Source organism: Thermobia domestica, chromosome 6 (genome assembly GCF_964235325.1).
Source record: "Thermobia domestica chromosome 6, izTheDome1.hap1.1, whole genome shotgun sequence".
NCBI lineage: Eukaryota > Metazoa > Arthropoda > Insecta > Zygentoma > Lepismatidae > Thermobia > Thermobia domestica.
This window is the reverse complement of record NC_137459.1, coordinates 215,399,002-215,415,879: the sequence shown is the minus strand read 5'-3', so window position 1 is coordinate 215,415,879 and position 16,878 is coordinate 215,399,002. Positions and strand designations below refer to the sequence as shown.

The 16,878-nt window shown below is 37.2% G+C and overlaps 1 protein-coding gene across 1 annotated transcript; it reads right to left on the bottom strand.

Annotated features, from left to right (window-relative positions):
- Positions 1-8,812: 8,812 nt before the first annotated feature.
- Positions 8,813-12,011, bottom strand: LOC145687452 (general transcription factor II-I repeat domain-containing protein 2B-like). Its single transcript, XM_081760905.1, has 2 exons — positions 11,832-12,011; positions 8,813-10,132 (listed from the first exon to the last, which is right to left on the bottom strand). The coding sequence occupies exons 1-2, from the start codon at positions 12,009-12,011 to the stop codon at positions 8,813-8,815; spliced, it is 1,500 nt and encodes a 499-aa protein (XP_081617031.1).
- Between the last annotated feature and the right edge of the window lie 4,867 nt (positions 12,012-16,878).

The following is a 16,878-nucleotide window of genomic DNA, read 5'->3' as shown; positions in this document are numbered from 1 at the left end:
CAAAATTGGTGATTCCTTGGTTCTCTTCATTTAACCATCAAAACTATACCAGATGGCCTCCAGTTCATTAGCGTGACATGAAAAATTTGCCAGACATGCACTGAAGAATTCATGAGGAGTTTTTAACCGGGAAGTTTATTGCCAACATTAGTGGGAGATTATTTTCTGCAATAACATTGAACCAGTCATAGGAGTACAATGCTTACTTTAAGGAGGATGAAGGTGCAGTGGAATTAACCGAAACCTAGATGCTTTGAGGCGATGGATGGTAGCTGGTCCTGAACTAGCAAGATTGATACAAAAATTTGAAGAAGAGTTTAAAAAGCCTAACACAGCTTCAAAGGAAAACCATGAATGCTCATCAAAAACAGTCTTTATTTTTCAAACACGTAAAGACTTTGGAAAACACTATTGGAGATTTAGTTGAAGACAGCAGCCAAGACTTGCGAAATGTGCATAATAAAATCATTGTTTCTCAAAGCGTAATTGGGGATTTAAGAGAAATAAGAGACCTTGGAATTCATCAATTTAAAGAATTTGTCAACAACAGACTTGAACAGCAAGTAGTATCAAATGATAAAGCGATCAAACGCAATCAAGTGAAGTTATTCAAAGCAAAAACGCCAACCAAGAGCAAATCCCAATTGGTGATGAGAATCGCAAGAAATGATACCTACCTCTTTTCAAAATTATATATTGGGTGTCAGCGGCAAGGTTCTGATCTTGACATTTTTAGCCATGAAAATCAGCCGTTTTCACCTTCTTTGTCAGCCTTTGAGCGGCTTCTAAAATCTAAGAAATCTGATCTTCAGTGTTTCAGAAATGTGTGTGACTATCCCAGTGACAAATCTTCAGCATCATGTCCCATATTGGATGGCCCAGCCTCAGTTCACATGATACCTACTGGAGATGCCAGGACTTTTGATAGGTATGCAGAGAGATTTGACAACATAGTTTTTCACGAATGGGACAGTGTAATCGGAATTGACATTGTCTGGGATGACTACAAACCTGACAGTTTGAAAGATGAGACCAGGATGTTTAGAAGTACTGGTATAAGACGAAAGGTTTGTAGAATATGCCTATGCCTAGAAATTGGAACTACTTTTTGATCAATGGTGAAAACAAGAAAGAGCTCTTCAGTCTACGTGCAACTAAACTTGTATCTCGAGTCGGAAAAGAAGTGGTGACTACGAAAGGAGAAGCTATATTATGCAAAATACCATTATGTACCCATGAAGATCTTCAGCCACGCAGTCAATAGAAATCGGATACAAGAATTTTGCTTTAGGCCAAGGAAGCGTGTCAAGCTGGACACAAATCTATCATTATTCGGATAGTGGACACTGATGGTGTAGTGCGTTCTTTGTCAACATTTAATCAACTACTAGCAGACTACTTATGGACTGCATTTGGCACTGGAAAGAATTCAGAGTACATACAAACTCATCTACTATTTACCAAGCTTGGAGTCGAAGAAACTAGTTTCCTTCCAAATTTTTCATGCATTGTGGGGTTGCGACACAACTTTCTCGTTTGCTGGTTATGAAAAAACCGCTTGGGAAACACACAGAAATCTCCCGGAGGTGGCACAGACATTCGAGATTTTGTCCCAATCATCTGCAGAAATTGAGATGATTTTGACAACGCTGAGACTAACATTTAGTGTGGTTTGTTACATGATATTAGTTCTACCTTTTTTTTAAAACTTTTTTTAAACTCTAATACTTCTTTCTGTTTTCTTTCTAGCGTGTCAGGAGCAATGGTGTTTGTTGTCTCAAAGTGAAAAAAATGAAGTACAATAATACAAAATTAGTAAATGAAACACGAACAAATTAAGCGTTATAAATAATTTTCCTTTGTCTCCAGGTTTCAACTAAAGGATGTCAAAAGGAAAAGATCACCCTAATGCACAATTGCATAATTCAGAGGATTGGAAAATATTTTTTCATTGCGTTACTGTATAAAATATTGGAATAGTATTTAGCAGAAACATTACCAATACCACAATGTAGTATTCACGGTACATTAAGGTCGCGTACTCTCACCCGGGACCACTCTAAGGATCATAAACCTTTTGAGAAGGATTTTCAGATATATTTCCCTATTTCCCCCAAATTTCCCTTTTCCAATACGTCACAAAGGCATGGATAGTATTGCAGTTGAGAAATTGTATCATTTTAAACACAATGGCGTACTTTCCGTCAAATTCGTTGGAATATTAATTTTATCCAGACATTTTAGATCGCAATTTTCCCTATTAGTGTAAATTTTCTACTTTCAAACACGACTAGGAAATAATTTTTCCTCATGTCATTATATAGGATATCCTAATTTTATTTGGCATAGAGATTGCCATAATACCTATGTATTATTTCAAGAAACATTAGGGTCACGCACTCTCACCTGGGGCCGCTCTAGGGGGCTCAAACTTCCAAGAAGGATATTTTTAACGAAAAATTCCCGATTTTCTCCAAATTTCCCCTTGCTTGTACGTCATACGGACATGCACTGCATTTAAAAGTCTGTTTTATTCTGAAGAGAATGACGTATTAGCCATCAAATTCGGATGAATAGTGTTGAAGCAGTAGCTACTTGAACTAGATATTCTGAAAAATGGCCCTACTTTCCAAGATGGCGGCCATTTTCCAATATGGCTGCGAAAGTCTTTGGCCCTACCTCTATATTTCTTCTGCCTGGTGTACACAAGTATTCCTGAAAGTTTCACGTTTTTTATCAGAAGTACACAATTCTCATAGATTTGCCCAGTTAACCTGCGCACTATATAACTTTATATATTACGCATCTAAGAATAATGTTTTATAAGAAATAAACGCACTACACTGAATCAGGAACGTATCCAGCGTGAGATCCCTCCTAAACTCAAGAACTTTTTAATAAACCTGCTTTTACCTTTTCGAGGTTCTTTTATATCAGGTTACTTTGAGTCGGTGTCCGAACTTCGGGCAATGTGTTGTTGTCTTGTTATAATTCTAAGAACATACCGTAATGCCATTGATCCTAGGTGGAATTAAAGTACACTTTTAAAAAGGATTAAAATTTCGTTTCTGCTCTGTTTATAACATTAATCTATTAGAACGATACACTCATTGCCTTCTTGCTATTTTTGTTATGAGATATACGTAGCGGAATGTTTTCCTTACTTACATGTCTCTCGAAAATATTTTTGATTTTGTTTGTGCTGCAATGCAGTTTGTTCAAAGTAAACCGGTTCATAAAAGAAAAGTGAGAAAATGTTTAAGAGAAATATATAACTGTTGCATTATTATTATTATTATTATTATTATTATTATTATTATTATTATTATTATTATTATTATTATTATTATTATTATTATTAGTTTATTATTATTATTATTGACATTGATATTTTTAAATCATTAGAATTACATGTATACGAAGATTCGTGTTGGGCCCCTCCGAAAAGAAAACGTGGATACGTACCTGAACTGAATAATAGACATATGAGTCATGGCGTAGATAGGCGATAGAGTCCAAAGTATTAAAAACAGACGGAAGAATAAATAAAAATATATTTTTAACATGCTGAAAAACTAAAGAGAAACGAACTAGAATAATTTGCTATAGCTTTGTTTTTAACAACGCTATGCAATATTTTACTCCACTTCGCAGATCCTTGATCCAACTGCACTAATACCAATTGTAAAATTTCCCTTGCAATCGTGCTCTGTTACTGCGAACATCCCTGAAAGTATGATTGCCAGTATACACAAAACCGAGTATAATTTTGGTTTTTGCTTATATTTTTATTATATTTTTTTGGAAATATCTCCTTAGATGCATTGCTTTCTATTATCTCTACTTATTAATAATTGAATGTTATCCATAAAGGTAAGGAAAATGGAATAAGTACGCAAAATCGTGAGTTACAGTATACACACAATTCTTTTGAGCATAGGAGTACATCAGACCACTTTTTTTTCTGAATCACCGAAAATATATCCGTAACTTATCTCTATTATACTTGGTTATACTCGTTTTACAAGAGAGGATTGGATCACCAGAACATATACCTGCGTACGTCCCTACAACTATCTAAATGTTAAACGAAATTTTTCCAGTCAATTTTCATGTAGAAAGTAGAGCTACCGAACTCATAAGACACCTAAGAAAAATATTTTTTTTGCAAGGTTTGAGTTCCATGGTAATGCCGGTTAAGCTAACAGAGACGTCGATGATGAGAATGAAAGAAATATGGGGAGGAAACATACCCCTGAAAGAAAATAAACACACACACACACACACACACACACGCACACACACACACACACACACACACACACACACACACACACACACACACACGGGATTAGTTCGGAAGAATGCCCACTGGGTAGCTGGGATAGATCCAGGACAGAAGCTATAGAGCTGAGCGGGCTAGGACTAAAAAAAAAACATAAAGCAAATTCTTAATCTTTTTGGAACAGGGTAAATCATTAAATTCACAAAACTTCAGTAACAATACTACTACTACTACTACTACTACTAATAATAATAATAATAATAATAATAAAGTTTTTAAAGTTGTCCTAAAATTACGCAAAACTTATAGAAAATTAGAATTTCAGGTAGGTGTTCCGGACCTTCAGCACAATTCTGCAACTACCCAAATTTTAAGCGAAAGTGCATTATCTGTCAGGAAAGTAAATGTACACCTGTTTTTTGAGTCTGGCATTCCTGCGCTGCATCCATGGAGAGTATGAGAATGAAATCAATCAAATGTTTACTGAGGGACAAGAAGAAAAGTCTAATATGAATAAGACATTGTAGAGGGGCACAAACTCTGAATACGAATAATGCATAGTGTAAATAAAGGGCGACACCGAAAGAGAAAGCCAGAAACAGCTGCTAAATGGAGAAAATAGATTAAAAATTGTCGAAGTGGGAACATAAAATACAAATACAACAAGTATGCCAACAACAAAGCGTTTAACAAGTAACGACCTTGGTGTAGTGGTTAAGACACTAGATTAGAAGTCCAAAGAACGGCAGTTCGAATCTGCACCAAGGAGTATATATTTTTTTAAATAATGCATACAGCACATGAAAGGTGGTAAAAGAGAGCGTATTACCCGTTTAATATGTTAAGTGAAAAAGAGTTTAAAATTTCGGTGAAATTTATTAGAGAAGTGAGACAATGAAAATGAGGAAGCAGGGTATATTTAATCAGGTGTTGTATCAGAGTGTGGTGACCGGAAAAACTGAAAATTTTCCCGAAATTCGCCCATGTGAGTCTCTACGATAGGCAAATTTCTTCTGAAATGTGCCTATTGCAGAGAGAGAGAGAGACAGAGAGAGTGAGAGAGAGATGCTCCCGGAACTGAGAGTGTGCTGTTTGCATTCAAATAAACGAGATGACAAATAGACGCTTCCATAATAAGAATGCCGAATACAAACAGCCATAAAACAGCAAAGTAATAATTGCAAGTGTTATCACCTAAGGTTCCAAGATCGGAACAACATATCACGAATATCCCGAATGCCAAAATATTGTGACTTACACAACTCCTCCTCTCCCCAAATGTGTCCTGTAAAAACAATCACAAGTTTTGGGATGAGGGACCATAATGACACTACAATATTAAACTATACAAGTAGACTTTTAGCAGATTCGTGTTCAGTTATTTTTTTCCACAACCAGTTTTATTGATATTCAAGACAGCAAAAGCAAAAAGATATTTGTTAACGACAAAGCGAAGTTATTGCAACACTGGGTTACACAGTGAATCATGCATATTACACTCGTGAGTTTTGCTACGCAGAGGCTAGCCACCGAGGCACGCTGAATAACGCCTGAAGGAAGCAGCGAGGATAGCGATACAATGAACGGAACAAGCAATGCATTACAGACATTTCAAGAGAAAAAAAGAAAGATCCCTCTTTCTACACTTCATGTTGTAGTTTTGACTTCCATTTCCCCATCAAAGTTACATGCCTAGGCCATTATACAGTTCCATTACACTTAATCTAGGGCCTTCAAACAACTTTGTGCTACGAAGAAAAACGTAGAACACTACACTGATAGATATACCACACATAGACAGTTAAGTAGTAATATATGAATGCTATTAACCCCACATAACATCGATTGTCTAAATATACACTAGTTTCAAACAGTTAGACACATAGCAAACATTCACAACACCATTATAACCTATCATATATTAATTCCACTTCACTATTGGTAGAATGAAAACCGTAGACTGGCCATGGAATGGAAACCGTAGAAAATAGTATGACTTTTTAAAAAAATTACAGTTATGAACACAAGTTAGTGAAGGAAACAATGACAGTCAATGAAAGGAAGATGATCCGAAGTCGGATTTCGAGAAATAACTCGATAATGAGATGAAAACAGAATTTTATAAAATGAATGATTATGATGCGCTAGACACAACGTGGTTGCCTGTTTGGTGTCGTCATGTAAAAATGTCTCGTTTTAGAGACGCGAGAAAAAAACTGTGTTTCGTCTTGTGCAGTGGCGGATCTAGCTTGAGGGCGGAGGGCCTAGGACCCCCACTTTCAGATTGACGAAAATAATTTAAGCTATTATTAATATACTTTTGAAAATTTAGAGTAAGTTCATGATATACTTATCATAGTCTAAATTCAGACAGCCCCCCAGTTTTTACCTTCTAGATCCGCCACTTGTTTCGTGACTATCCCGGGGATATCTCGTGTTTCCGAAACGAGACAAATTGTTATCTGGTCTCCTTTCGTCTAATTTTCTTTCGTAAACCTTATAATAATAGAAGTAAAATTGGAAGCCATGCGGCTTCGAAATGTAACGAAGTTTACAAGTTAGAATTGATAATCGTACAAGAGAGGGCTATGGAATTCTTCAAGACATTTAAAACGCGATGAGTCCAGACAAGGACCTGTCACCTCTCGTCTAGGAAAACGAGGCGAGACAGACGTTTTGTCTCGTCTCGTCTCAGATTTAACAAAACCTATATTCTCTCGTCCATGCTGGATTGCAAGCCTCTCACCAGAGATGAAGTAGATCGTGGGCCGTGGGTCAACAGGAGGTGTCCCATTGCAACCCATCATCCGCCGTGACCCACCAGAATCTACATACCCACTACGACCCACCCACACACCCTGCTTATTGCATTGTATATAGCATCCTCTGAAGAGTGGTGAATTTGTCTAAATTTTAGTTTTAGGATCTCCATTTTCTTCTTCTTCTTCTTCTTCTTCTTTTGCATTTGTTTCTGTTTACTAACCTGAAATGAGTCTATCTAACAATGACAAGGCAGACTTTGTTAAATGAACTTTGGGGCCATTTTTCGCGAGGTAGTAGTGTACATTTAAACTGGGAGAGCGCAATAGCCAGAAGTAGCTTAGAAAAATCGTCTCAAAGTTTCGACTTGTCGTATATATGGTATGACGCCTAAAATTATCAAGTTGCGGTGTGGTAGAGTGTGGAGCATTCACGACTGTCGTGTAAAGGGTCCAGCGTTCGATTCCCGCTCGAGTCAACTTGTTTTTGCTTTTTACCAATAAAGTAGTCATTTATAACTACAAGTAAAATATTAATTCACTATAAGTTCATAATTCTAAACCAGGCCTGTCCATGAATTGGCTCCCGGAGCTGAAGCGTGAGTGAGCACGAGCGGAGACAAGAACAGGTGAGCACCGGTGCTGGTAGCTTCGTCCCTTCCACTGCATCCGATAAGTGTTGCCAACCACACATGATGGCAAAAAACCTACGGCCAAGCCTGGTCAGAAATTCGCACGATGTTGAAGCATTGAGCAGACGCAAGCGTGAAATGTGAATGTGCGCTCTCCCCTCCCCATTTCGAAAACAGTGACGCGAAAACACTGCATGAAATATAATTGGTACGTTTTTTGGTCGAGGAAGACGAATGATAGAGGTTACAATTAGCGTTGAAGTAACTAACAAATGAACAAGAAAAAGAAAGATAGAAAGAAACTAATATTAAACATGTAAAAACGACTGCAAAAATCGGAAACGAATTGTTTCAGACCTTTTTGCTTGCTTACACAATTGGTGTCGTTATATTACATTAGCACGTGGTCTGCAACTTGTCACTCGGTTCACGGTTGATAAGTTGTAAACGCCTTTCGTTGCTAGTTTGATAGCAGAACGACGGGAGGTTGAAAATGATAATAATAATAATAATAATAATAATAATAATAATAATAATAATAATAATAATAATAATAATAATAAGATCGTGTTCGAAATATGCATAATACCTGCTTGAGTTCTGCCGTAAATTGCCACTGGATGCTAATGTAGGCAAAGAAACAGAGATGAGGAACAATTCGAAAATCAGATTATTTGAGTAGATTTTATTCGAAAATATATTATTCAATTAGAAATCATCCAAATAATCTATACTCATTAGATTTCCGTAGCTACAAAATATAAACATTGTAACAGCTTTTATAACTTACTACAGAAATCCGAGATCTTAAACAAAGGTCCCAAAAGAAAAACACTTGTTGCACATTCCCAAAAGTTCGAAAAATGCAATCACATTTGCCGAAGCGTACTCAAGTATCTTAACGCCACAATAGACAATTGTCTGACAGTAGCAAATCAAAATTCAAACCAACAGAACACGAAAACGCACAAAGAGGCCGACTGTGTATAAAGTTAGAAACACAGAAAAAAAGAAAATATACTATAAACACTAGTAACTGACAAGTGGTTTGCTTCAAGCCTTGTTCTCTGAGGCAGATGTACCGCACATTTTACTCGTAAGTGTCTCTATACGAGATGATATTGTTTGCACACAGCTTAGACGTAACAAACATTCCAGGTGATGGACGACGAACTTCTCTGGTTTGATTTCGTCATTCGCATTTTTGAAAATAATTGCTCACACACATACGTCGAACCAAACTTTGACATAATATTGGCAGCATTTCTATGCAGTCGCGGAAATCGACTTCGAGGGAAATTCCTATAGAACTCTTGTAAATTGCTTTTCTGATGGAATTTCTCTTTAAATTCCCTGTCGCACACTAAGTCTATAAGTTCCAACTGAACATCAGAAGGAGCGTCTTCAATGTTTGTAGAGAATGGGTTGGCAAATGCCCTGAAGCTCATCTCCAAACATGTTATGTCCTGAAATCTGGTTTGAAACTTGTCCTTAAGGCTAAGCAGCAAACTGCGGTAATGAGTCAAATCAAGAAGTTTACCGGACTCTTGTAAGGTGCCTAAGCTGGGAAAGTGAACCAAAATCTTGTTTTCAAATCGCTGCGCCCAAAGGGATAGCTTCACTTTGAACGCTTCGACGCGATCGCACATATTTGTAATTAGCAGATGTTGACCCTGTAATGAGAGGTTAAGAGCATTCAGATGAGTAGTTATGTCTGCCAAAAACGCAAGAATGCATCTCCATTGGTCGTCCTTCAGTTCTGGCACGGAATGATCGTTCATATCGAGAAACATATCAATGTCGTTTAGTAACTGAAAGAACTGGTTTAACAAGTTCCCAGGGCTCAGCCAGCGCACCTCAGTATAATAAATTATGTCTCCGTATGCACTGCTTAGGTCTTCGAGGAAGGATTTAAATTGGCGATGTCTGAGTCCATGTTTTCTGAGGTAGCTGGTGGTACAAACTACAAAGTCCATGACATCGTTCATCGTTACACTCTTTGCACACAACTGTTCCTGAGGCAACAAACAATGAATTCCCCTGATACCATGTGACATCCCAAGCTCTTGCAGTTTTTGTTTTAGTCGCGCCACGAACCCTGCTTGCTTCTCAACCATAGCAGGTGCCCCATCGGTCGCTACAGAAATCAGTGCATTCCACGCAAGGCCTATATTTTCGACACTTTCTTCAACACACACAAGAATGTCAGCGCCCGTTGTGGTGTCCTTTATAGGTACTATGTGCAACAATTCCTCTCGAATCTCCAGATCACTATGTACACCACGAACAAAGATAGCAAGCTGCACAGTATCTGTAGCATTCGTACTTTCGTCGAGCGCCAGGGAAAATGCAATAAACGTGTTCGAATGTCCCGATAGCTGGCTCAAAACATCATCTGCAAGATGTTCTATGCGTCGCGTAATAGTCTCTCCGGAAAGTGGAACCGATTCGAACTGCTATATTCGAGATGGAGAAAAGTCTTTTGCTGATATTACTATACACTTCTTTATTAGGTGCCCGTCTGTGAAAAGGTGGAACAATCTCGCAATATGCGACGCAATTTTGTAACTAACCCGCACAGAGGCCTCACACGTTCTCTCCCCGTCTTCCTTTTCCGATGCGGTCTTATTCTCTTTCAAATTCTACAATTCTTCTTTGCGAAGATGTCCCTGAAGTTCCCCGTATTGCTCCACGTGACAAGTATTGTAGTGACGTTATAACCGCTACCAGGTTATAGAAGGATTTTTTGGGGACACTCTGTATATTTCGTAAAGACAGTGATCTTTATTTTCGATTTATACTTTATTCTGCAACGCACATAAGTTCTTTCTTTGGTGGGAATTGCTTCTTTCCCACACAATTGGACAAAGAAGTCTTTCATCGTTTTTTCATATATATATATATATATATATATATATATATATATATATATATATATATATATATATATATATTTAAAACGTTGCTTTTGGTGAGAACATTTCAGCGAATGACTAACCATTTCAGTGTTTCTCCCTGACTTATTATATGCACAGTATATATTCTATAGTTATTGGGAACTGAATTAAGTGCTTTCTTTAATCGCTTATGGAAACATTATAATGTATTAGAGAAATACGGGCTGACCAGATGTTCCAGCCACCAAAGTGGCACCAACTGCGTTGTTTCGTACTCGTTATCTGTACTTTCTCACGCCAAAGTTATCGCCGTGTCTAGTGCATTATGGGCAGTTGACTAAAATTAACATAAATTGTTTTCTATATTCTGTTTGTATGTGCTGTGCATACAGGTGAGTTAACTGAGTGATTTTTGAAATGAACTGCCAACACTTTTAGTTGATCATTGCAACCCGTACCTTGAGTTTTGATGCTCAGGGAGTTTGACTCCAGGTCTGGAAGCCGTAACCACGCATCTCGCGTCGAGCTTCAAGTCTGACTTTTTGTTAAGGGGCACAAGCTATTTAGCCGGTGAAGGACGTTTTCTTACGGCTAGCCCCAACTAGTGAAGTCCCAGGTCCACAGACCTTGTGCGTACATGTAGTTATACACGCGCCCTCCAACATCAGCATTCCACTGTGGAGAAATTCTTTTTTTAATTTGCTGAAGACGCATCTTTACGCTGCAGGATCGCTCAGCGCAGCAACTGGATTCATCGTGGGACGATCCAGACAACTTTCCCCCAGTGCTAATTCCCCAAGTGTGTCAATGGTGTGAGAGAAGCATTTACTGTGAAATCCGAATTATAATCTTATATATTTAAAGGGCTATCGCGCACTGAAAAGGCAAAGTGTGATTTCAGTGACGAAAATTATTTTACATATTCAGTGTTCAGTGTTGTGTTCATTCCTCTTCGCTATTTTATTTTTTTTATATATATGATAGTGTTCTAATAAATAAGTATAGTGTCATTTAATCCAGTGTGTTTTCGTAGCTTGTATGGGCGATGTTTGTGTGCGTTATGGTCTGGATGACCGTCTGATCGTCCGTGAGGTTTTCGAGACGAGACACCCGAACCTCTCGGCGCCTAATGCTCATCTCATTATTGAGACCGACGAGCGATTTGGGAACAGTTTGTAACTCTTCTTGGAGAGATCCTTCACCGTCCTGTCCAGGTAAGTTTCAGTCTCAAAAAATACTTATTGGTAGGACCACGAACCACGAACAGCGACCAGAACTCTTGTCGGTTACAACGTTGAAGGTTGAACGTTTTAAATCCGTGTAATGTTTTAAAGCACACTAAACATTTGGCTACACCGTCTTCTTCGACAAAGAGATAATCCTCCTCCCACTGCGTGTTGAACTTAAGTGTAGGTGTAGGGCAGCATCGTTTCACCATCTTACCGCTTTCAACACTTTACAACGACTGTGCTCGATACTGGTGTCTATAAGCAGATGTACACAGGGAGAGTTAGTGGCTAGGTAACTAACGTATTATGTATGCAGGTGCCAAAACTGGAAGCACGGATGATAGTAGGCTGAGCATAAGTGGCACTAGTCGCTGTGTGCTTTACACTAGTAAAGCTGTTTCGTCATGTACTTAATCTTTAGTTTTGTTACCACTACTACTACTACTACTACTACTACTACTACTAATAATAATAATAATAATAATAATAATAATAATAATAATATCATTATATATTATAATAATATAATAATGCGTATCATTATTATTATTATTATTATTATTATTATTATTATTATTAGTAGTAGTAGTAGTAGTAGTATTCGGACCAAAGAGGAATTGGATAGTTTATACCGCTCACCTAACATTGTTAGGGTCATTAAGTGTAGAAGAAGGCTCAGGTGGGCAGGCCATGTAGCCAGAATGGAAGAAATTAGAAACGCTTTCATAATTTTAACTGAAAACCCAATTGGAAGAAGACCACTAGGAAGACCTAGTCGTAGATGGGAAGACAATATTAAGATGGATCTTGCAGAAATAAGAGTACAGAGTAGAAACTGGATCCAGTTGGCTAAGGACAGAAGTTAGTGGAAATATTTTGTAAATGCGGCATTGAGACGTCGCGTTCCATAGGCCATAGAGTTAGTTAGTTAGATATTATTATTATCTAAAAGAAATGTTCAAATGTTGTTAGGAGACAATTACAAAGAACTGAGTTCCGACCAAACACTAATTTGCCGGAAGGAAATTCCAGTGCAATACAGCACACTTTAAGCGTTATCCGTGCCACCCACGTTTCATGTTCAAGACATTGGGAATAATTGTTCGTATCATTCATTTGGAAAGTTTCCTTCCGAGTTTACGCTGTTACAGTAGGCCTACAACATTTTGACTTTCAAAATCAATCAGTAACTATCGAAGAAAGACAAGCGTGTAGCTTCAGTTGTTGATATGATTAAACATTCTTTTTCACTTTTAACAAGCCACCGGCAAGCAACCAGCCAGGGACAATATATTTTTCATTATTAAAAAGACACTTCTTGTTAAAAACACACACACACACACACGCACTAATGGTAATCACTAATGGTCACTCTTAAAAATGGAAAATCTCTTTGACTCTCTTAATATTTTGTTTGATTCTTTGCGATCAAAGTAACTTTAAAAGTGGAGTAAGAAATACTATTCTTCCTATTGATAGTGTAATAGTGGCTTCTAATCTCCACAACCAATCCCTTGCTAAGCCTATTCGTACACATATACATGCATAAGCTAATTTTCTGGAGATAATACTTAGATAATTACAGTATTTTTTTCGTATCAACAGATTATCTCTTCTCCTAAAAAGCGAAACAACATAATATAACAAACCCACACTCGGATTAAGAACTTGATAATATATATCTTGATATAGAACTTGCTTGCTGTTACAAGTTTGTGCTGTCTATAGCAAACGGTTACCAAATTGTATAAAACACTTAACACTAAATGGCGATCAGTTACCATACATACTTTTTTTATTTGGTAAGCTAGTGATTACCGCCAAGGTTGACAACACTTCCGCTCCTCTAAGGACAAAACCCGAAGATGCACAAAGTACGAACTGCATGCATCTGCTTTGCACGCAGAATGCACTGGTATTTGCACGTAGAATGCTCGTGAGCGTTCACGAGAAGAGCTTCCACTATCTGCTCGCCGTGGTCAGAGCTGTTCTAAACGATAGGAATTTTCAAATCAGTTGTAAAACTTTTCAATGTTTTATGTGAACTAGATACAAAATATAACCTATTTCATAAATATATTGATATCACTAGCTGTATTACGGTTACCACAGTCGTTTTGTCCGAAGTTTCGTGTGTATATCTGTGGACAGTGTGCGAATTGCAAGGGGGATGAGGGGGAAATCCACTAGGGAATACTGAATGTATGCTATAGCCAAAGGAAGTTTCCGAATATTCCCCCTTGCAATTCGCACTCTGTCCGCTGATATAGACACGAATCGTCAAGAAAATTTTTCATTTAACGACTTTACGAAATAGGTTATATTTGTATCTAGTTCACATGGAACATTGAAAAGTTTTACGACTGATTTAAAAATTCATATTGTTTCATGCATTATAAACATATGGTGAATTACTATTTTACTTGTAGTTATAAATGACTACTTTATTGGTAAAAGCAAAAACAAGTTGACTCAAGCGCGAATCGAACTCGCGATCCCTTACGCGTGAATCATGAATGCTCCACTTTCTGCCACATCATCACTTGGGAATTTCAGGCGTCGTATCATATATACAGCGAGTCGAAACTTTAAGACGCATTTTCTAGGCTATTTCCGCTTATTGCGCTCTCCCAGTTTGTAATATTAACACTTTAAATATGCACTACTACCTGGCGAAAGTTCATTTAACAAAGTATGCTTTTTCCTTGTAAGATATAGTCATCTCAGGTAAGTAAATAGAAACAAATGCCAAAAAAAGAAAAAAAAAAGAAAATAGAGACCCTAAAAGTAAAATGTAGACATATTCACCACTGTTCAGAGGATCCTATATACAATTAGTGATGGGTAAATTCCCGGGAAGATATTTTTCGGGAATATTCCCGGGAAGATTCCCAAAATGGGAATTTATCCGGGAATTTATGTACAATCAGAAAGAAAATTGCATTCTATTACTATATTATGATTTCAAAGTTGAATTAATTTTTATATCACAGCATATTATTACTGTTGTTCACAGAGGATTCTTTAAAATGTATATTTTAAACGGTACTATGTTACTTTATTAACTCTTTATTATATTTAGAGAGTACGCATAAATGTATATTTATTTACAATATGTTCTATCAATTAAATATGTGTGAAAAAATATATAGTAAATTATATAGTAACAGTTTAAATTTATATGTAAGTAGATTTGCTCAACTTGACTCTGTTACTGATATTATAAACACATTAAATTTATAAATGTTATAAACCAATTAGATTGGGTAAATGCTAGAAGATACATGCCTCATGAAGAAATAAATGCTAGAGACGATGATACATGTCTCATCAATTTATGTTCACAAAATTAGCAAGATACTTACTTATCTTTATATTTTAGCACGTAACATTGCCATACACGACCTTTCATTCTACCTATTTGTCGAAATTCCATACTTTAATTCACATGTAAGAAAAGTCCGAGTACCTCTTCAGAAATTCGAGTCAGAGAGAGGAGACAGACCGACGTCTATTACTAATGGTGGTTCAGGGTTTATTAATAGTGCTTCATTTCTATTTCTACATAATTCTAAATTACTTTACAAAATGGTTCCTTTTCATCATTTGTAAATTAGTACTTTGCTAACTTTGGCTGTTCTTAAGCATTGGTGGCCAGTTTTGCACCTACTCTTTTGCGATATTCTATTCCGATGCGGTTGTCTTATGGTTTCATACGTTAAATTACGTTGCCAACATTAAATTCAGACAGCATTGCAGAGCGAGCGTTAGCGAATGAAGGTGGATTAGAGCCCAGCAAGGAACGTTGTTTTCTATCTTCGTTACCAACAATTCACTTTCTTTTCTCACATAAATCACTTGAACTTACCTTTAAGGTGTACAAATCCCCAACTCCCCCCCCCCAAAAAAAAATGTGTTCGATACTTTCTTGACTACTTGAACATCACTATCAACTCATTTCTTCCGTAAATCATCCTACTTTTTGCTAGTTTTAGCCCCCAATACTAAACAATTACCTTACTTTTTAGTGCAAATGGAAATGGAAGTTTAAAAAATCATATTATTAGGACCGTCAAATAATTTTAAAATTTTTAACCTCGAAATTATTTGAAACCTAGATGTAAATCATAATATATTAAAATAAAGTAATTAGTCATATAGTTCTTATAATTTGGAAGATAAAGTAAAGAAATGGAAATAAATTCCTTCCCGTTAATTTATAGGCCAGGGGAAAACCCGGGAATATTCCCATTTTTTAAATTCCTTCCCACCGGGAATATTCCCACTGCCCATCACTATATACAATGCACTAAGCAGAGTGTGTCGGTTGGTTGCAGTGAGTCTCTAGGTTATGGTGGATGGCTGGTTTATGGTGGGTCACGATGAGTAGTGGATTGCAGTGGGTCACATTCTGTTGACCCATGACCCTCTAACCGACTTACACATCTTGACCCACATATCTCACTTGACACAAGACCCACTTCAATTCTGGTGAGAAGTTTCCAATTCAGCATGGGAGAGACAATATAGGCTTTGTTAAATCCGAGACGAGACGAAAAAAGCGTCTATCTCGTCTCGTTTCCGACATGAGACGTGACATATCTTCGTCTAGACTCATCGCGTTTTAAATGTCTCGAAAGCATTTCATAGCCCCCTGTTGTCCGATTATCAATTCTAACTTGTAAACTTCGTTACATTTCGAAGTCGCATGGCTTCCAATTTTACTTCTATTATTATGAGGTTTGCGAAAGAGAATTAGAGGAAAGGAGACGAGATAACAATTTGTCTCGTTTCGGGAACACGAGATGACACTGGGAGAGGCACGAGGCGAGACACAGGCTTCGTCTTGCATCGCTAAAATGAGACAATTTAACACGAGGAGAAGAAACAGGCAATCATGTTGTGTCTAGTGCATCATAATAATTTGTTTTTTAAAGTTCTGTTTCATTTCATTATCAAATTATTTCTCGACGTCCGACATCGGATCATGTTTCAATGACCGTCACGGTTCCGGAACTTTAGGTGATAATGCTTGCAATTATCACTTTGATGTTTTATAATTGTTTCTATTCCGCA

Bases quoted from the DNA above. Each gene is read 5' to 3' on its own strand.
- LOC145687452 (XM_081760905.1), bottom strand. From the start codon at position 12,011: ATGGTGAAACGATGCTGCCCTACACCTACACTTAAGTTCAACACGCAG. The intron at 10,133-11,831 runs GTTCGTGGTCCT...TCTCGAATATAG, and splicing joins AGTTCTGGTCGCTGTTCGTG to CAGTTCGAATCGGTTCCACT.